This window comes from Castanea sativa, chromosome 1, assembly GCF_040712315.1.
Source record: "Castanea sativa cultivar Marrone di Chiusa Pesio chromosome 1, ASM4071231v1".
Taxonomy (NCBI): domain Eukaryota; kingdom Viridiplantae; phylum Streptophyta; class Magnoliopsida; order Fagales; family Fagaceae; genus Castanea; species Castanea sativa.
The window spans coordinates 1,145,600-1,170,912 of NC_134013.1; the positions used below are offsets into that span (position 1 = coordinate 1,145,600).

A 25,313-nucleotide genomic window follows, 5' to 3' on the forward strand; every position below is an offset into this window, starting at 1 on the left:
TCTTAAATGTTCTTATGTGTTCTTTACATGTTTTTGGTTGTTCATCACATGTCATGCATAAACACTAGTTTTGATCTTAGATCCACATCAAAAATATGAAAAACATGTTTGTTTCATAATTCTTTCAAATCCTTGAATCAATGATATCACCATACACACACATTCACTAGAATTTATTTTTCAATCCAAATGCAATGCTTAATAAATTGAATTAGGAATCATCACATGCACACAAATTAAATTCCCCATGTAAATTGATTGACATATTGGATGATATGATTTGAATGCTAGCTACCATAATCTAGAAGACCAGTTTCACCGGGCAAGGTGGGTGCCTAACACCTTCCCACCTTGTAACATAGCTTCTGAACTTAGATCAAGGGTTAGAAGATTTAATGCTTATCCATGTAATTTTTCAATTTCTAGATTGTAATTAGGAAACAAAGCCATGTACTTTATCTTAGATTGTACCTAGGACTAAAGCCACGTAATTTCCTATGATTAAGTGGCGAATCCATTGTAAAACCCTTAATCTAAAGGGGAAAATATAACTAGTTGAACTTCCATTTTGAGAGGCAATAACACGACTTCACCCATTCACGTGGGTTTGGCCCAACACTTTATAAAACGGGGGCCGAGGGTGCGGTCTCTCACAGAAGGACCTTTTCTTTTTGCGAACCTTTGATCCTGAGGCGAGGGGGAAGAATTGAATCCATTAAAGTTTGAAAGGAACATAATGACCTTAAGAAGATCTCCCAAAGGAGCCATAGAGGATGAAAACTTATTCTAGTTTCCTGATGAGAGCATACTATTACTTTGTTGAGTGGCTAACCACTTATAGTAATTTGAAAGTGTATGCCCTGAAGTTCCGCAGTGATGACAGAAATGCGGCTTCTTTTGTTAAGACTTTTTGTTGTTTTCCTTCTTAGTCCTAGGGTTTCTAGTCTCTTTCTTTTCAACCTTAGGGGGTGCTCCTAGAATATATTTGCCTTTATCTATGTTCTCACTAACTATTTCAGTTTTAGCTTCATTATTTTCAGCATCATTATCATTAGCAAGTGAAACAAAAACAATCTTACTAGAAGATGCAATATTAGGAGATGAGAATTCATACCCCAAACCATTTTTGTCAAAAGCAACTTTCTGAAAACTTAGCCTTTCATCAAACTTTGCACTAGAAGTCCTTTCCAATTGAGCTCTGACTTGAAACAACTCCGCTTCAAGCTTCTTGGTTTTAGTCAAGAAATTGTTCTCAAATCGAAGTGCTCCAATGGTTTGATTGGTTTCATCAACCTTGGTAGAGAGCTCCTCTCAATCTAGCTTCACATCGCTCAGCTTCTTGGTGGCCAACCTATACAGTTTCTCATGTTTTTCAGAAAACCTTGTACAATTTTGCATAGGTTGTATGGATGTCATCTTGTTCATCCATTTTCTCAAACTTAGATTCCACCAAGTCCTCTTCTTCATCCACTACTTCTACGATCCCCTCAGTAGGATCCATTATGGCAGTGAAAGCCCTCAAGATTCCCTCGTCATCACTGTCATCTGACTCAGTCTCAGGCTTGGTGTCACTCAAGGTAGTAGTAAGAGCCTTACTTTTCCCAATCGACTTAAGATATGTTGGACATTCTTGTTTTATGTGTCCAAAACCTTGACATTCGAAGCACTTTGGTCCGAAAGGAATAGTATACTGACCGCGATTTTTAGCATCCTTCTTTACTCTGTCTTGACTTTTGAATTGTGAAGAACTAAATTACTTACAGTCCTTATCAAAACCTTTCACATTGGCATTCTTCATGAACTTCTTGAACTGCCTAGTGATGTAAGACTTCATCTTGGAATCTTCATCATCTGAAGACTCATCAGTCTCATTACTTTTGGCCTTTAGTGCCATACTCTTGCTTTTGGTTCCTTTCCCAAGTCTATTCAAACCGAATTTATAGGTTTGAAAGTTGTCAATCAGCTCCGTCAAAGGAATGGTGTCAATGTCCTTTGATTCTTCAATCGCTATTATCTTGGCATGAAATCTCTCAGGGAGAGATCTGAGCACCTTTCTCACAATCTTGGGCTCGAGAATATGATCACCAAGATTGAATGTTGAGTTCATTATGTCTTTCAGCTTGGCATAAAACTCATCGAACGTCTCATCCTCCTCCATCTTTAACTCCTCAAAACTAGTCGTGAGCCTTTGGGGTTTTGAATCCTTGACAACCTTAGTCCCTTCATAGGTTGTCTGGAGGATAGTCTATACTTCCTTTGCAGTTTCAGTTGAGGATATTTTCTTGAACTCCTCATTGGTCACTACATTGAATAGTGCATTCAATGCTTTACTGTTGAATTTTGCCGCTTTGATCTTGGCCTCATCCCAATCAGTCGACGCTTCCTTTGGCTTCACCCAGCCAATTTCCATAGCTTGCCAGACCTTCTCATCTAAAGACTGCAAGAAAGCTCTCATGCGTACTTTCCAGTATGCATAGTTAGTGCCATCAAATAAAGAAGGTATGATAAAAAATTGTCCTCTATCCATGACAAACAAGGGTCAATGGATCACACAGTAAAGATTAAAACCTAATCAGAGTGTGCTTGCTCTGATACCACTTGTTGGGTTAAAATGAATTGATCCATTTGCAAATTAATTAATTGCCCAAGTTAATTAATTAGTCAAATTATATGCAATAGCGTGGTAATATAAACAAATCACCAACTAAACTAAATGTAGCGGAAAATAAATTTGACACATGTGATTTGTTTACGAATGAGGAAAACTACCGAGGCAAAACCCCACCGAGTAAATTTAAGGTCACCACTCTCAAGAATCCACTATTATCAATCATAAGTGGTTACAAGTATAAATAATCTTATCAAACCCTTTGGCCTCTCCCAAAATACCAACCTACAGTGGAACTGTTATCCCAATACCTAATTGGACTTGTATTGTAGTGGCAATCTTTCCGTTCAATGCATGAATCCCAGTACGTGACTAACCAATGATGCACGGATCTCAGTACGTGACTAACTCACCAACTTGAAGAAGATTGTTGGCTGTAAAGTTCTTCAGTTCATCAACAATAAAGATCAGGAAGCTACTTAGTCACAAAACCTTTGGCGTAAAGACGCAGTAGCTTCTACAGAGAGAATAATGAACTAGGGCACATGTATTATTTTTGCATCGCCTTATGACGGCCTTTAAAATAATCCTTATATATGTCTAGAGTTATGAGAAAAAAAAAAAAACTACACAAATACATAGGAATATGCATGTAATCAGATTTGAAAAGTCTGATTTCATAATTTTCGATAGATATAGCTTGTGTCAAGAATCTATCAAGCTTCAACACTAATTCTCGATAGAAAGAATTCTATCGAGACTTTTATAGAGCTTTAAAAAACAACACTTTCTTCACTTGTTTCTTGGTCAAATTTGCATGACTTCAATACGTAACTTGAACACTTATTTCTTGAAGTATTAAACCCATCCTAGATCTACCAAATTACAAGTAAAGTACGTTTTGTCAAAAGATTAACCAATTTACATAAAATATGTCCCTAACAAACTATAAGAGCATCTCCAACAGTCTCTCTAAATTTTTGTACGGTTTGGAGAATGAACAATGACTTTTTCCTTTTACCTACTTACTTTTTTAAATACACTTTCCCATAGACTCTATCTTTTTCTCTATTCCATTAAAATATTATATCTTCATTCTTTTTTTTAATATTTCATTGTTCATTCATAAAATCTATATTTCTCAAATTTCAAACAACATTAACAATTTTATATTTTTTTAAATGAGAAGTGTCGTGTCTATAACATTTTTTCGCAATATTTTCACAACAAAATCTTATATAGTAAGTTATTACTAATTCTAATTTGAACTTACTACTTAAATTATTTTTTTACTCGCCAATATCAACTAATAACAATCTGTCACTTAAAATATATTGTGAAAGTATTGTGAAAATATTGTAATAACATTTCTCAATTTTGATTTCTTAGGGTCTGTTTAGGATCCGCTTATTTTGCTGAAACTAAAATTTTTTTCCTGAAAGTATTATAGAAAAAGGTAAAAGTTAGCTAAAATAGTACAGTAAGAGCAACCACATCAATTCTTTTAAAAGATTCCGTCTATTTTACACAAAAAAACTTACTTTTTTTATTTTACACTGTCACTTTTACAAAATCCTCACATCAGTTTGTCTATTATACACGTTTATACAAATAAAATATTCATTCTTGAATCAACACCCAACCACCGTCAACGCTCAGAGCAGCGAAATCAGCCTCCATCAACAACCCACACAACCACCACCATCAAGCCAGCCTCCATTATCAACCCACCATCAAAATCCCAAAACCACTAATCAAAATCATCAAAACCCACTAATCAAAACCCACTGATCAAAATCCCAAACCCACTGATCAAAATCCCAAACCCACTGATCAAAATCATCAAACCCACAAATCAAAACCATCAAAATCCACGAATCAAAATCACAAAACCACCAAACAAAGATTGAGCTACATCAACGATCAGAGTAGCGGCGATCAGAGAACGGCGAGGTGAAAGCAGCGGCGACACGAGGCAAAATCATTAACGATTAGAGCAGCGGCGAGGCGAGGCGAAAGCAACGGCGATCACAGCAGCGGCGACGCGAGGCGAAAGCAACGGCGATCAGATCGTTGATGTAGCGGCGATCAGATCGTTGATGTAGCGGCAGTGATCGTTGATGTAGCAGCGATCGGCGTGAGCAGCGACGATCGGGGTGAGCAGCGACGATCGGGGTGAGCAGCGGTGAGTGAGATGATCGGCGGTGGCACAGCTGTGGCGAGACTTAAGAGAGCAACGGAGATTAGTGGAGGAGATCAGTGGAGGATGGATCAGCAGTTCAATGGATTCAGCAATCCGAGAGAAAAAGAGAGTGAGGTGGAGAGAGAAAAAATTAATAAAATAACTTATACATGTGCTACAGTACCCGTGTATATTTACACAGGTACTGTAGCTCATTTATGGTTTTGCACATTTTTATCAATTTTTACACCCACTGATGTGGGTGTTTTTTTGCACAAAATATGTAAAAGTTGTACTTTTTTCTATTTTAGAGGATTTTAGCTGATCTGGTGTGGTTGCTCTAAGACCTATAAATATAGCCAAAAAGTGTAATGGAGTCCATAAATAATAGCAAAAATAAATTAAATAATAAAATAAGCTGACAACTTTCATCAATGTAAAACGCACACTTATTCTTTATATTATTTTTCCTTTTTTTTTTTTTTTCTTTTTTTTATCATTTACACTTCTTTTTTTTCTCTTGTTTTTTCTCCTCCGCGCACGGACGCTTACCTCTATATCTGCCTTCACTTTTTTTTGACTTTTTGTTTTTCTAGTTCTTGATCTCCACAACATTTTGAACATATCTCCACTTCTCCCTCTTTCTCTTTCTCTTACACACACAAATTTCTCTCCCTCTATCTCACACATAGATCACCGGCATAGAACAAGGATTAGAGACAGTTTGAGTAATCTTTTGTGAATTTACAAGCTCTAACGTGAGTATATATAATAGATTAAATACTAAACTAATAGACATTAAATTATCCAAACAAATCGTACCATTAAAAAATAACATATATAGACTGCTACGCAATGAGTTGGAAGAACTTTCAAAAAGTGCTAACAGATGGTTTCGCTGGCTAAGTGAGCTATCTCTTCAAAGAAGTTCCCGCAGTTCTGGAGGCGTGGTGGCCTGCACTCGAAGCAACCCTTGAAAGCGAATATCAGACACTCAAATATGGCTGTAAGCGATGTACACGCCACACTGACACGCTTGCATATTGTTAAAGAACTCGATCCCTGTACAATAAACAGAACACATCATTCATATATATATATATATATATATTATTGCATGAAAAACGGTAAGCCACCCCCAACAATAATAAAAAATTAAAAACTAAAACCAACGGCGAAAGTAGGTGGTATTTACTGAATAATCCATGTTTGGTTTAACGAGAGTTTGAAGTTATACCTCGTTACAGATTTGCAGGTAATGATGTAAAGAGAGAAAGATAAGGAAGGTGAGGAAGGAAAGGACAAAAAGAAATGAATTGATTGACGATACTTGTCTTCCGTAGAGGTTGACGGCCTAGCGCCATTTATTTCTAATTGACTTGTATGTTAAGTCTTTTTTTTATAAAAGAGCCAATGAAATTTTTTTTTTACGGAAAAAAGAGTTTGCGGTGGTTGGCAGAGTTGTTTTAGAGGGAATTTTTGTAGTTAGGATGAAATTTTTGTAATATTTTAAAAAGTATGTTTATGAAAATGTGTGTAATATTATTTAAAATGTAGAAATATAATTTTAAACTTAGAAACTAAACCAGCTTAATTCTTCAAATTTTAACTATCAACTTTATTTATTTATTTTACTAATGTATGCCTGAAGGCACGTAATAATATAGAATTTTTAAAAACAAATTTATTAAAAATTAAAAAAAAAATTGACAATTTTTTTGATAAAAATTTTTCAAAAACGAATTTGTTGGATAAAAAAAAGAGACTTTACACGTCACGATTACAGACCCATACAACAACACGTAACATTAAAACAGAGCTCTGAGAGCAACACCACAACAACGCAATTAAAAACTACAAAAAAACCCAATGAGAGCCCAACAGCTGGAACAAAAACAAAAGGCCAGACTGCTGGACGACTATTGACCGCACGACTCCGGGATGAAACAAAACCCGTTGAGTCCTAGTACAGTATAAGATTTCTCTCTTAGATTGACACACTTCCTGTCACATCCTCTACAGGGGCGTCGGCATTGCCTGGTGTCGGCACTGCCTGGTATGACTTGAAATTTTTTTTTATATATAATAATTTATAATATTATATTTTTTTACTTTTTAAAAAAAATTTAAGAACATTCTTAATGGCAAAAATCACATTTTTGTTATTATATTTTTACCCAATTCTAATTTTAGTCTATATATATATATATTTTTTTTTTTTTCAGTTTTAGTTCTTCTCTCATTTTTGTCCTTATCATTAATACCCTAACGACAAAATTTTAAGTGACATACAAAACACTCTGCTAATTGACGTGGCACTAATGTAACGAATAAAATATTATTAAAAAAATATTATTTAACATCTTTTTATATCAAATCAGCATTTTAATTTTTTTTTAAATCATGTCAGAAAATTTAAACAAAAAAAATTAAAAAACAAAACTTAGATATATATATATATATATATATATTTTTTTTTTACTTTCATTATTTTTTTCGTACGAGCTGAAGATGGTCTTCAATTTAATTTTTTTAAAAACAACATCAGATAAAAATAATGAAATATGGGATCTCGAGAGTGTGGGATCTTGAAACCCAGCACTGTATGCAAATAGTTAGTGGTCATCATAGTGAAGTATGGTCCATAGACATAGATCCGGAGGAAAGGTTTCTGGTCAGGGGGTCTGCAGACGTGGAACTTGGATTTTACACAATTAAGCGTGGCTTGGTGGATGGACAACCTATATCTACTATAAAGGGTGCTGAAAATGTGAACAATGGAGATTCAACCACTCAAAACAAATGGGAGGTTTTGAAGCATTTTGACCCCGTTTCCAGCGGATCCATCTCATGACTGAAAACCCATGGCCTATCATCTTCTCTAAATCCATGGCTGAAGACCCATGGCCGAATCCCAGGTCGCCTATCATCTCATCTTCTCTCCCTCTTTCTCAAATTGGTAGTGGCTGACCAGATCTGAAATTGATGAGAATTGACTTGTGTTTTGGTGTAGTTTATTGATGAATCGGCTTTGAGTTTTGTGTTTGTGTGTTTGGTTTTAGAGGATAAGAAAATCTTGTTGAATGTCTAAGGGTAATAGTTAAAGGATTTAGATAAGGTGCTTAACTATTAAATAAAATATATTAAAAGAAAGTTAGAGAGTTAAAGTTAAGAAGTAAAAAAATTATGAGAGGAAATGGGTGAATTGTACAAGGTGCAATACCCTAAGTATTGCACCTTATCTGAATCCATAGTTAAATGTCTCTATGTTTTGTAAATTTTTACGGGCATATCTTTTTATTTTGTAAATTTGAGTGATTTATGGGTTTAGATGCTAATAAAATGCACGAAAAGAAAAGAAAATATAAAATTTTAATTTTCTAGTCAAGCTTAGTTGGGGGAAGAAAATGAAGAACACGTGTTCTAGTTCATCTTGTTCTTCCAAAAAAAAATTTAAGTATTGTTTTTAAATTTATTTTCTTTTTTGGTTTAAAATATCTGACATGACTTTAAAAAGAAATTAAAATGCTGATGTGGTATATAAAAATACCAAATAATCGCCACATCATCGCCACGTTAGCTAGTAGGGTGTTTTGTCTGTCACTTAAGACTTTGCCGTTAGGGCACTGACGGTAGAGGCAAAAACAAGATCGTTTTTTTTATTTATTTTAGTAACTAAAAGCGGCAAAAATAAAAGATATGAACCAAAGTGAAAATCACGTGAAAATATAAGAACGAAATTATGGTTTTTGACTTTTTTTTTTATGCCAATAAAATTAAACTTTACTCTATTATTTTTTCTACTTTAACAAAATATTGGAGCTTTCAAGCAAAAAGAAAAAACTAAAAAAAAAATTGAACTAAAATCTGAAAAAATATATATATATTCTAACATAGCAAGTCCAAAAAATTATAATAAAACTATCATGTAACGATTTCAAAATATGAAAACTTGTAAACTTATTTGCATGTTTTTTTTTTTTATTGTTGTTATTGTCAATATATGAATTTCTCTTTTAATTAGATTGTATAATTTATGCTTCTTAAAGAATATTTTGAGAAAAATTTCTAGAACCGCCATTGATCCTCTAGCAATGGTATTCGTGATGGTTTCCTTTTTAATGAATCTCCTTATCTTATTCCCTATAGTGCATAAGATGTCAGGATGAAAAAATTCAATGGGTAAATTCGGTAGCCGAATCCATGCAACCAAGGAGGCCACCTTGGCTTTTGCTGCTTGGAATTCAGGTTCCCATTTATACACCGACAGATAGTTTTTGCCCACGAACCAAGGACCTCGTTCTAAGACATTTAGATAAGCAGTGGCCTAGGTGAATTTAACAAGGAAAAACCTGTAAGATGTGTAAGTAGAGCTTTGTAACCAAACAACTCACACGCCACCTTGACTCGTGTTTAAGGAGCTCGATTACTATGTATGTAAATAACACAGTACTCAAGTGCAAGAAACTCGAGTTTACTTAACACAAAACTTGAGTTTAGCACCATCAATTTTCAGGTGGCATTTTTAATGTGCAAAATTCCAATTCAACTAGTGCCACACTGGTGAGTTCACTAAACTCACTAGGAACTTGAGTTCACTAAACTCGAGTACTGTTTAAAACTCGATTTTATGAAGTTCAAGTGTTGAAAAAGTGGTAGATTGCTAAATATTTTCAAAACAGTGCTAGATTGCCGTAAAGCTTGTAAAAATGTGGTATTTGGCCATTTTCACCAACCAAAAAGGCTAAATTTGAGGCAACAATACCATACAAAGTTACAGACTAATTACAAGAGTAAGTTCTACGTGCATTGAACTGCCTAGCTGGTGGGTTTAATCATAATTTTCTAACTAATGCCACCATCCTGGCCTTTCTTGCCCTACAGAAACACAGTGGCTACTCCCTTTTAATGATAGTGCATGCTCAGATTCAAATCTTGAAGAAGCAGCAATGACTAGTTTTCAATCCTCCAAAACAATGTCGTCTACTAAAGTGCATAAATATAAAACACGCCTAAAGTGCAATGGTGTCGTTTCTCATTAAACCCCAACGGTGTTGTTTTCAGTTATTGGAGGATTGAAAGATCAGTTACCTTATGCATGTGTGAGGATCCGTAATGACTCGTGTGAGGTGGTTACAAGTTTGTTATACCATTCTTCTCTGGGTTTTCTCTCATCTTCTTCCTCTGATGTGTGTGTGTGTGTGTGTGTATATATATATAAATATCTATTCACTTGTTGATGTATTTTGTATTGTACTCTTTCATATAAATCATACTAAAGTTCTTCCAAATCATTTTCTTGTCTCTATTCTTCGTTTCTAGTTACAGGGAGATTGAGAGAGATTCGTTTGAGAGAATAAGAGTGATTTTACATGGTATCAGAGCTTTGATCCATATCAATGGCTTCTACTCAATCTAATTCATCTTCTTCATCGTCTTTTTCAAGTGTTGTGCCTGCTATGGCTACTTCAAGTTTTCCTATGAATTCCTCGTTGATGCTGCTATCAAACATGTCATCTATGATGACTATGAAGCTTGACTATGGGAATTATGTTGTTTGGAAACATCAAATTGAAGTAATTTTTGATACATATTCAATGATTGATGTTCTTGATGATTCAATCACTGCTCTAGATAGGATTCATCTGGTATTTTTACTAATGAAATCAATCTAGCATTTATAGCTTGGAAGAATCGTGAACAAGCCATGTTCACTTTCTTGAATTCAACTCTTTCCCCTGCGATTCTTGCTCTCACAGTTGGGCAAAAATCTGCTAGAGGAGTTTGGAGAGTGTTAGAGAAGAGATTTGCATAAGTTTCTAGGTCTCATGTCATGAGTCTTCGTAATGAATTGAATGCAATCAAGAAAGGGGTTGATTCTATTGTTATTTTCAGAAGATTAAGCAAGCTCATGATAGGTTAGCTACTGTGTTTGTGTTTGTGGATGATGAGGAGCTTCTTTACATTATTCTTGATGGTCTTCCATTTGATTATGATTCTTTTAGCTCGGCTATTAGAACTAGGAGTAATGTGTTGTCAGTGGAGGAATTGAATGCATTACTCAATGATGAAGAGAGAGTGATTAAGAATAGATCTAATGTTGTTGATCCAGCTTCTATGCCTATCGCTGCAAACTTTCATTCACAAGGTTTTCCTCAAGGAAGAGGAGGTAGGAACCAAAACCAAAGAGGGAGAGGTGCTTGTGGACATGGTCCTAATTCTGGTGGAATGAATTCTCACTTTAGTGGAGATAACTATTCCAACTTTGGTGGTTCTCAATTTCAGAACTTTAATCCTGGCAGTCACAATTTTTCATCTCAATTTCAGCCTTTTAATCAAGCTAAGTCTTCCAATAATCAAGGTCAATCTAGTAGGCTTATTTGTCAGATTTGTGGAAAGAATGGCCATACAGCTCTTGATTGTTATCATCGCATGGATTTTGCATATCAAGGAAGGCATGCCCCTGCCAAACTTGCTTCTTTGGTGGCCAATGCTACTCAAGTTCAGGCTTCCAACTCTTGGCTTACTAACACATGCTGCTCAAATCATGTGACTCCCAATTTGTCACAATTGTTTCTTCATCAACAACCTGTCCAAAGCAATGAGACTGTCATTGTGGGAAATAGTCAGGAACTACCAGTCACTCACATTGGAAATGGTAAGCTTCAAACTCAACTCATAATTTTAGGCTTGATAATATTCTAAGGGTGCCTGACCTTGCTTCTAATCTTTTGTCTGTTCATAAACTTAGCCTCCAAAATAATGTTTTTTGTTACTTTGATGCCCACAGGTCTTAATTCAGGATTTGCCAATGGGGAAGATCCTTTATGTAGGGTTGAGTAGAGATGGAGTCTATCTTATTCCATCCATCTCTGACCTATCTTCATCATTGAATCATTTCAAGTCTTCTGCTTTTGTGTCTGTTAAACCACATCAGATTCTTCTTTGGCATCACAGACTTAGTCATCTTAATTCTAGGATTTTATATTCTGTTCTCAAGAATGTATTTTCATCTCTTTCTTTGTCCATGGTTAATGAGGTTTGTTCCTTTTGTGAATATTGTATAAGTGCTAAGATGCACAGACTTCATTTGAATAAATCTCAAATTGTATCCACTTCAATTCTTGAAATTGTGCATAGTGATGTTTAGGGTCCCTCTCCAATTACTTCTTTACTTGGCTTTAATTACTATATGCTCTTTGTTGATGACTACACTCGTTTTACTTGTCTGTTTCTTCTTAAATCTAAGAGTGAAGTTCTTTCTATCTTTAAGCATTTCAAGTCTATGGTTGAAACTCAGCATAATTCCAAACTTAAAATTTTAAAGACTGACAATGGTTCTGAATATACTAATGCTGAATTTCAATCCTATTGTTCTGCCCATGGTATTCTCCATCAAACTTCCTGCCCTCATACCCCTGAGCAGAATGGCATTTCAGAAAGGAAACATAGACTTGTCGTTGAAATAGCTCTTGCTCTCCTTTATCACTCACATCTTCCTCTTAATTTCTAGTCCTATGCTTTCACAACTGCAATTTACCTTATTAACAGGCTTCCTACTTCTGTGCTGGGATTTCATTCTCCTTGGGAGAAATTATTTTCTAAAACTCCATCTGTTCATGCTCTTAAGGCTTTTGGGTGTGCTTGCTATCCTTTCTTGAGACCCTATAATAAAAACAAATTACAACCTACGTCTACCCCATGTGTATTTCTTGGTTATCCTCCCATGTCCAAAGGTTACATTTGTCTTGATCCTACTTCAAACAGGATATATATTGCTTGTCATGTTCTGTTTAATGAGACTCTTTTTCCTTTTGCTACTAATCCTCATGTTCCTTTTTCTTCTTCCTTATCTGATTGGTTGTCTCTTCTTATGCCTCCTCTTCCTACTTCTGCTCCCTCTCCATCTGTTGTTCTTCTAACTCGTCTTCCCTTCCATTAGATACTGATTTGGTCTCCTTTTTACTTCCCTCATTTCTTTCTTCTTCCAGTCCTATTCCTGTTGTTCTCGCTCCTATTGACACCCTTTCCTCAGTGTCTGCTACACATATTCCTTCTTTACCTGTGCTTCCAGATTTTGTCCAACCTCCTTTATCCCCTTCCAATCTTGTGTCCACTAGTATTGCTCCTTCTTCTACTAATGCCCATCCTATGATCACAAGGTCTAAGCATGGAATATATAAGCCTAGAGTTATGCAAGTCCAATGTGACTATATTGAGGTAGAACCTCCTTCCTTCAACATTGCTTCTAAGCATCCTCAATGGGTGGCTGCCATGGATGCTAAGTTTCACTCCTTACAGAAGCAACACACTTGGTCTTTGGTTCCTCTTCCTCCACATAAGAATGTTGTGACTTGCAAATGAGTTTATAAACTTAAGAGGCATAGTGATGGTTCTATTGCAAGGTATAAGGCAAGATTGGTGGCTAGGGGCTATCTACAGTATGGGTTGGATTATGATGAAACCTTCAGTTCAGTTGTCAAACCTGTTACTGTTAGACTTCTTCTGGCATTGGTTGTGCAACATGGTGGGGATTTGAGACAATTAGATGTGTTAAATGCTTTTCTACATGGTGTCCTTAAGGAAGAGGTCTTTATGGCTCAACCTCAAGGTTATGTTGATCCTGATTTTCCCAACCATGTGTGCCTTCTTCACAAAGCTCTTTATGGTCTCAAACAAGCTCCTAGGGCTTGGTTTGAGAGATTTACCTCTCAGCTGCTTCATGTGGGTTTCTATGCTTCAGCTGCTAATGGTGATCTATTCATCTTGAAGCATCACTCTTTCATTGTGTATTTGTTGCTCTATGTAGATGATATTATCATCACTGGTAATAGCTCTTCATTTGTTGCTTCCATCATCAAGCTTTTGGGCACAGAGTTTGACCTCAAGGATCTTGGATTGCTTCACTACTTTCTTGGTCTCCAAATTGATTATACCTCTACTGGTTTGTTTGTGCATCAGTCCAAATATGCCTCTGATCTACTTCTAAAATTTGGCATGACAGATTGCAAGCCTTGTAAAACCCCATGTTCCCCTAATCATCATCTCCTTCCTGATGACAGCCCACTATTGTCTGATCCTAAGTCCTCTAGAAGTTTGGTTGGGGCTTTACAATACCTCACCTTCACCTGGCCAAATCTTTATTTTGTTGTCCAACAGGCTTGTCAACATATGTGTAATCCTACTCAAAATCACCATCAGGTTGCTAAAAGGATTTTGAGATATCTTCAAGGTTCTCTTCATTTTGGGATTGCATTTACTCCAGGGCCTATTACCTTATCTGCTTATAGTGATGCCGATTGGGCTTGGGATCCTGTGGACAGACGTTCTATCACTAGCATGGTAGTGTTTCTTGGTAATTTCCCCATTACTTGGTCTGCTAAGAAGCAATGCACTGTATCTCGCTCTTCCACAGGGACTGAGTATTGTGCCTTGGCCTCAACTGCAGCTGAATTGTATTGGCTTCGTATGCTTCTTAGAGATTTTGGTGTTTTTCTTCCTCGTCCTCCTGTTCTCTGGTGTGACAATGTTAGTGCTTTGGCCATTGCCTCCAATCCAGTTTTTCATGCTCGGACTAAGCACATATAGGTGGATTATCATTTTGTTTGTGAAAAGGTTCTCAGGCATGATTTGTTGATTAAATTCATTTCCACCCACGATTAACTTGCTGATTTGTTTACCAAGGGCCTTTCTTCTCCTCGGTTTAATTGGCTTACTTCCAAACTCATGTGGAAGTTCCCCATTCGTTTAAGGGGAGATGACAGTGCACGCTCAGATTTAAATCTTGAAGAAGCAGCAACGGCTAGTTCTCAATCCTCCAAAACAATGTCGTCTGCTAAAGTTCTTAAATATAAAACACGCCTAAAGTGCAATGGTGTCGTTTCTCATTAAAACCCAACAGAGTCGTTTTCAGTTATTGGAGGATTGAAAGATTAGTTACCTTATGCACGTGTGAGGTGGTTACAAGTTTGTTATACCAGTGTTCTCTGGGTTTTCTCTCATCTTCTTCCTCTGATATGTGTGTGTGTGTGTGTGTGTATATATCTATTCACTTGTTGATGTATTTTGTATTGTACTCTTTCATATCAATAATAATATAGTTCTTCCAATTCATTTTCTTGTCTCTGTTCTTAGTTTCTAGTTACAGAGAGATTGAGAGAGATTCGTTTGAGAGAATAAGAGTGAGTTTAAATTTAGCAATAATGAATGAAGATGAACAATCTGTCATAAATCAAAAAAGTTTTTTAAAAGCAAAATCCATTGAATTTGCCAAATCAGAGCAATAGTGCATGGGACTTCAGTTTAAAACACCTTTCTAAGGACTCCTTTGGTGAAAAAACTTGAGGTTCTCAATCTTCAATCCTTGTGTTAAAAGTGAAACTTGGAAATACTATTGCCAGACTGAGATCCCTGGAGTATGTTACAAATATTAACAAGCACAGCAGTATAAGATTTCTGGAATCAACAAAATAGTTGGGTAGGCACATAGATTCAAAGAGGAGTAAATGAATTAATTGGGGGACAGAAATATAATGTAAAGACATGGATACTTCAAATAAGGTAGTGTCATGTTCTTCAAGAGGTTTAGGTTTCTAAGAACAAAATCCTTCCACTCTTCGGTATTGATTCTATCATCCTTGTCGGCATCAGCATCTGCAAATGTCTGCAAGAGTGATCTTATGAGTACTAGTGTGTTCCAAACAATGACATAAGTTAGAATGATCAAATTTAGATATATTCTTACACTGTCCATGATAGCCTCAAGAAGATCATCTGACAATGTTATACCAGATTCCATTAAAATGACAATTACCATTTGCTTAACCTGATATCAACCAAAGGCTGTCTTTAGCTAAAAGAACCTTTGGGGAACATAAAATGGCTTAGGCATTAGTCTTTGAAAAAAATTCTATTGAACCAAAGACTACAAAGTATACTTACTTCTTTTCGCTCTATAAAGCCAGTTTGTCTCAGATCATACAGCCTGAATGCAACTGCAAGAACTCAACAAGAAACACTGATTGATGGACCCATGAATTGCAGTTGATTGTATAAAACAAAAGATTGTCTCTTGCACACTCACAAACAATTTTTTCTTCCATGAGAGCATTGGGATGGAAGACACTCAGTGCATGGACAAAATCGTCAAATTCAACGGCACCATTTTTCTTTTCATCAAAAAGATAAAAAACCTAGAAGAGCACAAGTAATAGTTGAATATATTTTAGAGAGAGAGAAACTAATATTCACTCGTAAAATCTCTTTTATCCGGAGCTTACAGTAAAGCAATAGACAAACTCTATTTCTGTACCAGTACCAAGGGAAACTTGTTATCTTTATAAAAGTTTTTTTTTTTTTTTAATGTGGCTTTTATTCCACTACAAACTATTACTATAGTTCTATTGTTGAATTGTTACTACTATCATAGTTTAATACCACCAAGCAATAAATTTGAAGCAAAATGCTCACAACAGAAGGGGAAGATGGTAGAAGAAAAAAATAAAAGTTGTAACAGTCCATTTACCCTGTCCAGAAAGAGATTTTCACTGCTTGGAGTTTTGAACAGTGCTAAATGAAGCTCTTCCTACAAGATAACAAACATAAATTGTAACTACATACAACTATTGATTAAAATTAAACCTTTTGAATATGTGATCAATGTTAATGTGTCCATAAACTATCAATCAATACCACTGCATACTCAAATTGGATGATGACCATGTATATAAGTTTTAAAGGCCAATTGATTATGTATGCCCTTTCTGCTTCTTTTTTTTCTCTCTTTAATAAAAAAATAAGTTCACATCATCAGCCAAACCTAAATTTTTTTGGATAGATTTGTCTCACTGACTCAAGAAACACTAAACCAAATCCTCCTCTAAACCAAGCCTTAACCCCCCACCAACCCAATAAAAGTCCAATCTGAAGTATTAATTTCAATTTTCATAACTTGGTCATCCTAATTATACCATGTATCACTGAACTTGTCAACTAATTACTCATGAAAAGCGAAAAACCATACTACCTCTCCATTTAGACATAACAATAAGTTTTATTTTCATCCAAAAAACACACACACATTAGTCATTTGTGAACTTCTAAGCTTAAATACTCATCTTAAACAAAAAGTAACTTATGGCAATCACAGGCCAAATGAAGGAAGAAAAAAAAAAAAAGGAATCCTGAAATGCATCATCCAGCAAAAAAATAACACAACCAGACCAATTCCCAACAATCAAAGTCTATTTACCTTTTGAATCAACCCATCGTCAATAATTGAACTACTCAACTACTTAAACAGCTCGTATAGTGCCTCAACTTCATTCACAGTAACTGCATCGTTAAGAACATATGCATTAGCTCATATAAAATAACATAAAGCTGAAAATATAGTTAATATAGCCCAAAAATCACCTACGTCAGATTATAAACTAGTTATGCTAATGCTTTTGCAAATATACAAGTTACGATAGTAGTTTATGCAAAATAAATTTTTATTATTTCTTTACATTTATAGACAGTGAAGAAAGATGGTAGATGGTGATTATTGTATGAAAAAAAGAAAAATAATTAAAAAATTTAAGAACAATTGATATTATAATAATATATATCATATACTTTTTTTTGCAAACACGAAAAAGTGCAGTACAAAAATCTTATGTTATAATAAACTATAACATAAGTATATACAGCCACTCAATGAGTTGAAAGAACTTTCAGAAAGCGCTTACAAATGGTTTTGCTGGCTAAGGGAGCTATCTCTTCAAAGCGGTTCTCGCAGTTCTGGAGCCGTGGTGGCCTGCACTAGCAGCAACCCTTGAAAGTGAATATCAAACACTCAAATATGGCTATAAGCGGTACAAACGCCACACATACACGCTCGCATATTGTCAAAGAACTCGATCCCTGTACAATAAACAAAACACATCATTCATATATATTATTGCATGAAAAACAGTAGGCCACCCCCACCAATAATAAAAACTAAAACCAACGGCGAAAGTAGGTGGTATCTACTGAGTAATCCATATTTGGTTTGGCGAGGTCTGTTGTGTTAGAGTTTGAAGTTGTACCTCGTACATATATATTTTAATGGATGGAGATTTGCAGGTAATGATATAAAGAGAACAAAATAAGGAAGGTGAGGAAGGAATCAAGGAAAGGACAGAGAAATGAATTTATTGACGGGACTTGTGATTCCGTAGAGGTTGACGCCGACACTCTTTTATTTTGAGTTCTAGTGCCGTTGTTTATTCCTAATTGACTTGTGTGGTGCATTGTTTTTATTATTATTATTATTATTATTATTAAAAAGAGCCAAGGATATGAATTCTTCATTTCTTAACTATCGAATTATCTATTAAAAAAAATTGAAGCTCTTTAATTTTTGTAAAATAGGGTAGGATACTAGGATATAAAAGATGTGTAAGATGGTTCTTATCTTATTATTACTTTTATTTTTTAAAGAATTTTAATTTATGGAATTTGCTAGCTCTTTAGCTAGATCAAACGAAGTAAGGATTAAATTCTAGAGTTTAATTTTATACCATAAATCTCATTTAATTTAAATTTTTAAATTTTTGTACCAAATGAGCTGAACAATATTTTTATACACTTAGGTTTGAAATTTTATCTACACCAAAAGATAAAATTCTTTTATACACTTAGGTTCAAAATTCTTTTGGTGTAAATAAAATTTTGAACCTAAGTTTATACCATGATAAAAAATAAAAATAAAAAAACCATTTACTAATTGAATTAACTATTAAAAAATGTCTTTAAATTAAATGATTTGTCTTTTTGATGATCTACTACCTTATACCTTATTGGTTGTACTTTTGAATGATGTAATCATAAGTAGACTTATCACTTTGAAAGATATTATATAATATTATCCCTTTAAAAAAAGATACCATGATATCATAGAAATAAGTACAAAGAAAATTATATGCCACTTAGTAGGTGTTTAATTCTTATGGGGTTAGAATATTACCCTGCTTCCTCTTTTTTCCTCCTATCAATCATTGCGAAAAAGAAAGTGCAACCCTCAAAGGGTTAAATACAAAGAAATTCTTGTGATATGGATCATTATCAATACCTCCCTTATACTATAAAATAAAAATGTTTAAATCCCTGTGTTATTTAAAATAATGCGATAAACCATTCTATTAGAATTGTATACTTTTATTAGATGAAAAATGATGATGTAGAAAAAAAAATCCGTTTTCATTAATTTTCCTTTTATTAGAAAGGTAAAATCATAAATAATTTCCATCCATGAACAAAGCATGATCTTCAAAGAGTAACAATGAACACACTTTGTCGATTAGATTGAGATACGAATTGACAGATGCCACAAGGGTCTTGCACACATTATCGTAGCTTTGGAAATTGGAACCCCAAGATCAGTGGTTGTTTGGGAAGACATTCTTGGTCAAGTTGGTCTTGTCTTGAAAATAAACTAGCATTTGTTAGGTCACAGGTGTGTTAATTTGTGTTTGGTGTGCTTGTGGCAGAGTTAGAATATTTGTTAAAGTGGGCAAACCAAATATATCATAGTGTATTACACTCTTTTTTTTTTAAATGTAGGGGGCCAATTTTATTTTTATTTTTATTTTTATTTTGTAATGAATAAGTAATTTTATTGGTAAAAAACTCTTGAAGAAAGAACTTCAAACAAAGCAAGGCACTCAAGCTGCCCAGTAACTACAACAACACTCAAATGACACAATAATCTCCCCTGCTACAAACTACACTTGCAGCCCTAACCTATAACTACCTTTGTCATATTTACAGAGGAAGAGATTAACATTCTCAATCCCTATGATGAGCCGTGCAGCATTAAAATACCCTAGAAGTTCAATTAGTTCTAGATTGGTAATAAAAAATGGTGAATAATTCACCTTTATCAACAAAAATGGTAAATAATTTACCTTCGGTTGGTGAATAATTCACCGTTAGCAATAAAAAATGGTGAATAATTCAAGGAATCTATTAGTATTACGTAAGGTACTAAGTCGGCAAAGTGACATAGACAATAATTGAAGACGAAATGTCAATGATTTGAGAAGTGATTTATTTCAAGGCTAGAAAACGTGTCAATAATCCCCAAATTCATGAGATATTCATAAAATAAACTTAAAAAAAAATGAAATATATGCAATGAAAATGTAATTTTCACAGGATTTAGATCCTCTAGAGTTCTTAGGGTACTCTACAAGTAGAGTTCATTAAATCATAACCACTCTTTAATGATTTAATGGTTTAGATTTTGCCATGTCAGCATTTCATTAATAATATTCTTGAAATAATAAAATAATGTTGTAAACAAAACAATTAAGATGATTGTTAATGAAATGCTGACATGGCAAAATTTAGACCATTAAATCATTAAAGAGTGGTTAGGATTTAATGAACTCTACTTGGTAGAGTACCCTAGGAACTCTAGAGGATCTGAATCCATTTTCACATACTAATCAGGCCCACAGAAGAGAACATCATCAAAAAGAAAATCAAGGAATATTCAGGATAAACATATTGGCCATGCTTTAATTGATCGGTTAGTTTATTTTGTTATGTCTAAATTTTTTAAAACCTTACTTTTTCTATGTATAATTATACTTTAACCAACTTCAAACAAATTAGCAAATCACAAAATGGTCATCCAAAACCACTAAAGAAAGACTACTTCAAGCTGTAATATAAATTGCATCAGATAAACATTATACAAATCGAGACAGATTCTGTACACAATCAGCAGCATTTGATTACCCAGGAAAAAAAAAACACACACATACACAAGGTAACCAAAAGGCTAAAGTTTGAGGCAACAATGCTATACAAACTAATTACAAGAGTAAGTTCTTTGCAGGCTGAACAATGCATGCTTTGAATGGTGCTGCTTAATTATAAAGCTTCTCCTGGCCTTTTTGCACCAAAGAAAGCATAGTGGCTACCCCTTTTTAGGGGTAATGAACGATGATGAACAATCTGTCATGATTAAAAACCCTTTTTATTAGCAAAATCCATTGAATTTGCCAATCAAAGTAACACTGCATGGAACTATAGCTTAGAACACCTTTATAAGGATTCTGTTGATGGAACTTTAGGTTCTCAGTCTTCAACCTTTGTGTTAAAAACAAAACTCGGAAATACTGTTGTCAGATCCCTGCAGTACGTACAAATATCAACAAGCACAGTCAATACTTCTTCAAGATTTATGGAATCAACAACATAGTTGGGCACATAGATTCAAAGAAGAGTAAAAGAATTAATTGGTGTAAAATAGCATGTAAGGGTGCAAGTTGCATACTTCAAATAAGGAAGAGTCATGTTCTTCAAGAGGTTTGGGTTTCTAAGAACAAAATCCTTCCACTTTTCGCTATTGATTCTACCATCCTTGTCGGCATCAGCATCTGCAAATGTCTGCAAGAGTGATCTTATGAGTATTAGTGTGTTCCAAACAATGACATAAGTTAGAACAATCAAATTTGGATAAATGCTTGCTTACCTTGTCAATGATAGCCTCAAGAAGATCATCTGACAATGTCATATTAGATTCCATCAAAATGGCAATTACCATTTGCTTAACCTGATATCAACCAAAGGCTGCTTAGCTAAAAGCTTACATATGCACTCAAGGTTTCAACAATCAGTACCTTCAGGAACATAATCAAAATGGCTTACAATTTAGTTTTTGACAATAATTGTTTTAGAACCAAAGACTACAGAGTATACTTACTTCTTCCCGCTCAATAAACCCAGTTTGTCTCAGATCATACAGCCTGAATGCAACTGCAAGGACTCAACAAGAAACAAGATTGGATAAATCCATGAGTTGCACTCAACTGTATAAAACAAAAGATTGTCTCTTGAATACTTACACTCAATTTTGTCTTCCATGGGAGCATTGGGATGGAAGACACTGAGTGCATGGACAAATTCGTCAAATTCAATGACGCCATTTTTCTTTTCATCAAAAAGATCAAAAATCTAGAAAAGCACAAGTAGTAGCTGAATAAATAGACTAATAAAGAAAGGAATTGGTTGCTATGGATTCACATCACAAGAAAACAAAGAACATTCAATTTCTCAAATTTTTGTGTAGATGTTAGAATGTAATTTCAGCAACTAGCTAGAAAGCTAATGGATCTAGTATTAGGAGTCCACCAGAGGTTCAAAATTTAACAACTAGTAAGTAGTAACTGCATAAAAAATAGCTGCAACCTGCAACTAGTAAATGCAACTTTTTTTTGTAATTGAAGGATCAAAAAGTAAAAAAAATAATCCCTTACTAAAAACAATGCAACAATTTACTATAGTTCAATTGTTGAATTGTCAAGCAATAAATTTGAAGCAATGCCCAAAATGCTCACAACTGAAGGGAAAGAGAGAAGAAGTAGAAGTTGTTCCAGTCCATTTACCCTATCCACAAAAAGATTCTCACCGCTTGGAGTTTTGAACAGTGCTAAGCATAAGACAAGTTTTTTATCTGGAGCTTACAGCTATAGCATTAGCCAATTGTGGCTTTTGTTCCTCTACAAATTATCACTATAGTTCAATTGTTGAATTGTTACTACTATCATAGTTTCATACCACCAACCAATAAATTTGAAGCAATTCCCAAAATGCTCACAACAGAAGGGGAAGAGAATAGAAGAAGAAGATAAAAGTTGTTCCAGTCCATTTACCCTGTCCACAAAAAGATTCTCACCGCTTGGAGTTTGGAACAGTGCTAATTGAAGCTCTTCCTACAAGATAACAAACTTAAATTATAACTATACAACCATTGATTAAAATTAAACCTTGTGACTCTGTGATAAATGTTAATGTGTACATAAATTATCAATCAATGGCACTGCATACTCAAATTGGAAGATGGTCGTTTATAATAGTTAATCTACGTCCTTTTTGCTTTTTTCCCCCTCTTTCATAAGAAAAATTAGTTCATATCATAAGAAAAACCCAATTTTTTAGGATGGATTTGTCTCACTGCCTCAAGAAACACTTAAAACTTTCCTCCTCTTAACCAAGCCATAACCCCCACTGACCCAATAAAGTCCAAGCAAGAGAAGCATATTGGTCTGCTCAATCTGAAGTATTAATTTCACATTTCATAATTTGGGTCATCCTAATTATGTTATCTAGCAATGAATTTTTCAGCTAATTACCCATGAAAAGGGAAAAATCATACTGCCACTCCATTAATCATAAACTCACACAATAACACAAGCTGTATTTTCAATTTTCATCCAAAAACACACATACACATTACTTCTTGGGAAAATACCAATAAAATTGAAACAAAAAATAAATTATGGCAATCACAGACCAAATACTCAACTTTTTAAACAGAAGAATTCCCAACAATCAAAATCTATTTACCTTGTGAATCAACCCGTCATCGATAATTGAACTACTCAACTTCTTAAATAGCTCGTATAATGCCTCAACTTCATTCATAGTAACTGCATCATTAACAGACAACCACAAACAACCATTCAAAACCCACATTGCACATTCCAACAACATCTTCAAAACGAAAAATTGTCTAATCACAAGAGTTTTTCTCCTTCAAAACACTCACAATTAGAGATATCCGATGAAGCAAATCCATCAATTCAAAATTACATCTTTTTTTAGACATAATTTGAAGGAATCTCTTTCGACCCGTTACATTCACATGTAGTATTTATGACTAGTTAAGTTATCTAAAGATTCTAAACAAGTCATATGATTATTAAATAAAGTTTAAAAAAAAAAAAAAACAAACGTCATGTAATGGATTGAAGGAAATTCAAGTCCTTACAGATGGTTTCATTAGCTAAATGAGGTATCTCTTTGGCGCATTTCTTGAGGCGTGGTTGCCGAGGCTCAAAGCAATCGGAGAAAGTGAATATCAAAACCTCAAATATCGCTATAAGCGGTATAAACGCCGCACAGATACGCTCGCCAATTGTCAAAGAACTCGATCCCTGATCAATAAACAAAACACGTTCATATTGATACAAAACAGTAAGTCTCCCAAAAAACAAAACAAAACAAAACAAACAAGCAAACAGAACCAAACCCAACTGCAAAACTAAGGTGCTATATTATTATTATTATTACCGAGTAATCCATGTTTGCACAAAGCTGTGCGTGTTTGATGAGGTCTGAGTTTGGTGAGTTTTTAGCTGTACCTCGTACATTTGATAGATTCAGATTTGTAGGTAATGATGTAACTTGTAAGAGGAAAGAAAGTAATTAAGGAAGTACACAAAGGGAATCCCAATTGGGATTCCGTCGGGGTTGACGCCAATGTCTTTTTATTATGTGGTTTTGTTCACCACGTTTTGAGTTCTGACGCCATCGTTTTCCCAGTTCTCTACCCCATTCATCATACAACTCGTGTGGGCGTGGCACTTGAAAGTCCACATATTAATATGGATTTTACTACTTTAATTCTTTTTTCTTTTTTTAAGAGACAATTACAATATACAGTTATCTCCGCAGCTCGAACCATCTCTTTCCTAGACTTTTAAGTATTTTGTGCATGAGAATGTATCAATTCAGCTACAGGGTCTTTAACTAATTCTTTGTTCTTGGTATAGATAGGTTTAGAATATAGATGCATTTGCGGCAAGATAATTACTCTTTATCATTAACTTAAGTGAGAATCGAACCAAGACAACAAAAGTTTCAATCTAACTTAAATCCAAGTGATAACTATAAATTTAGATAAATGCAGAAACAAGACTTGTCCCTTCAAAATTCAAATAAGCAATATCAAAAATATCTTTATATTAAATGGTTTGTTGTTTTGATAATCCCTACCTTGTTGATTATACTTTTGAATTTATTATTGCATTCATTGTTGCTTCTTAGGTCGATATTGATAGGAAAATTACTAAATATTTTGAAAGTAATGCTCTCTCCATAAGGAGCATTATTCCAAAGTAAGAGATTTGTTGGCCAAATGGAAATTGGCCCAAACACCCCTTGGGTTCAATAAGAGTAACAAAGAGAGTCAAGCGTAAAATTCGCAATACTTGTCAAATAAAGGCTAGTAATGTATAGCAAAGAGAAGCCCAAAAGTGCTAGACAAGAAAAAGATAGGAAAATATGAATAATGTTTTAAGTCTTAATAATTTCATACATATAGCAGGAAGAAGAATTTGAGAGAGAGAGGACTCTATTGTGCTATCACGTACACCAAGACACCATTTATATTATGTTGCTCTTATATGACTTAGACTTTGAGCAAGTAAGTAAGGTGGTTGAGGTAGTAATAAGAGTTGTTAATGTAAGACTTGATGACAAGGTTTTATATCAAATTTGGGACATCCCTAGGGTCATATTTTGCTTAAGGATCAAAGCTATTAATTGAATAATTGTTATGTTGTTAAGCAAAAGGTAAGGTTAATCTTTCACAAAAATAATCATCAACAACATTCAAAAGAATTTATCCTCTCTTTTTTTTCTTTTTTTTTTAGAAACAAATTTATCCTATTTAACTATTATATTTTTAATCCCTTTAATATA

General features: G+C 34.4%; 1 protein-coding gene and 2 long non-coding RNA genes across 6 annotated transcripts; all 3 read right to left on the minus strand.

Annotated features, from left to right (window-relative positions):
- Positions 1–4,095: 4,095 nt before the first annotated feature.
- LOC142621781 (uncharacterized) lies at positions 4,096–6,162 on the minus strand. 2 transcript variants are annotated; one of them, XR_012841834.1, is made up of 3 exons: positions 5,986–6,041; positions 5,613–5,852; positions 4,096–4,832 (listed from the first exon to the last, which is right to left on the minus strand). It is a non-coding gene; the product is annotated as an uncharacterized LOC142621781 (long non-coding RNA). The 2 variants fall into 2 exon arrangements; XR_012841833.1 differs by lacking the exon at positions 4,096–4,832 and having other exon boundaries at positions 5,297–5,852; positions 5,986–6,162.
- Positions 6,163–15,035: 8,873 nt separating this feature from the next.
- On the minus strand, positions 15,036–17,690 carry LOC142622200 (uncharacterized). Of its 2 annotated transcripts, XR_012841878.1 has the most exons (6): positions 17,522–17,690; positions 17,041–17,123; positions 16,315–16,374; positions 15,732–15,784; positions 15,535–15,615; positions 15,036–15,453 (listed from the first exon to the last, which is right to left on the minus strand). It is a non-coding gene; the product is annotated as an uncharacterized LOC142622200 (long non-coding RNA). The 2 variants fall into 2 exon arrangements; XR_012841877.1 differs by lacking the exons at positions 16,315–16,374; positions 17,041–17,123; positions 17,522–17,690 and having other exon boundaries at positions 15,732–16,084.
- A 2,774-nt stretch (positions 17,691–20,464) lies between these two features.
- LOC142622487 (calcineurin B-like protein 9) lies at positions 20,465–24,183 on the minus strand. Of its 2 annotated transcripts, XM_075795961.1 has the most exons (10): positions 23,901–24,183; positions 23,599–23,764; positions 23,175–23,257; positions 22,481–22,540; positions 21,674–21,782; positions 21,532–21,584; positions 21,301–21,381; positions 21,103–21,215; positions 20,869–20,958; positions 20,465–20,780 (listed from the first exon to the last, which is right to left on the minus strand). In XM_075795961.1, exons 1-9 carry the CDS (start codon positions 23,910–23,912, stop codon positions 20,904–20,906), a joined length of 732 nt encoding a protein of 243 aa, XP_075652076.1. In that variant the 5' UTR covers positions 23,913–24,183; the 3' UTR covers positions 20,465–20,780; positions 20,869–20,903. The 2 variants fall into 2 exon arrangements, with proteins under 2 accessions (XP_075652076.1, XP_075652075.1); XM_075795960.1 differs by having other exon boundaries at positions 20,465–20,958.
- Between the last annotated feature and the right edge of the window lie 1,130 nt (positions 24,184–25,313).

Bases quoted from the DNA above. Each gene is read 5' to 3' on its own strand.
- LOC142622487 (XM_075795961.1), bottom strand. The intron at 22,541-23,174 runs GTAAATAGATTT...GTTATCTTGTAG, and splicing joins ATGACGGGTTGATTCACAAG to GAAGAGCTTCAATTAGCACT. The intron at 21,783-22,480 runs GTAAATGGACTG...GTGCTTTTCTAG, and splicing joins AGAATCTTTTTGTGGACAGG to ATTTTTGATCTTTTTGATGA.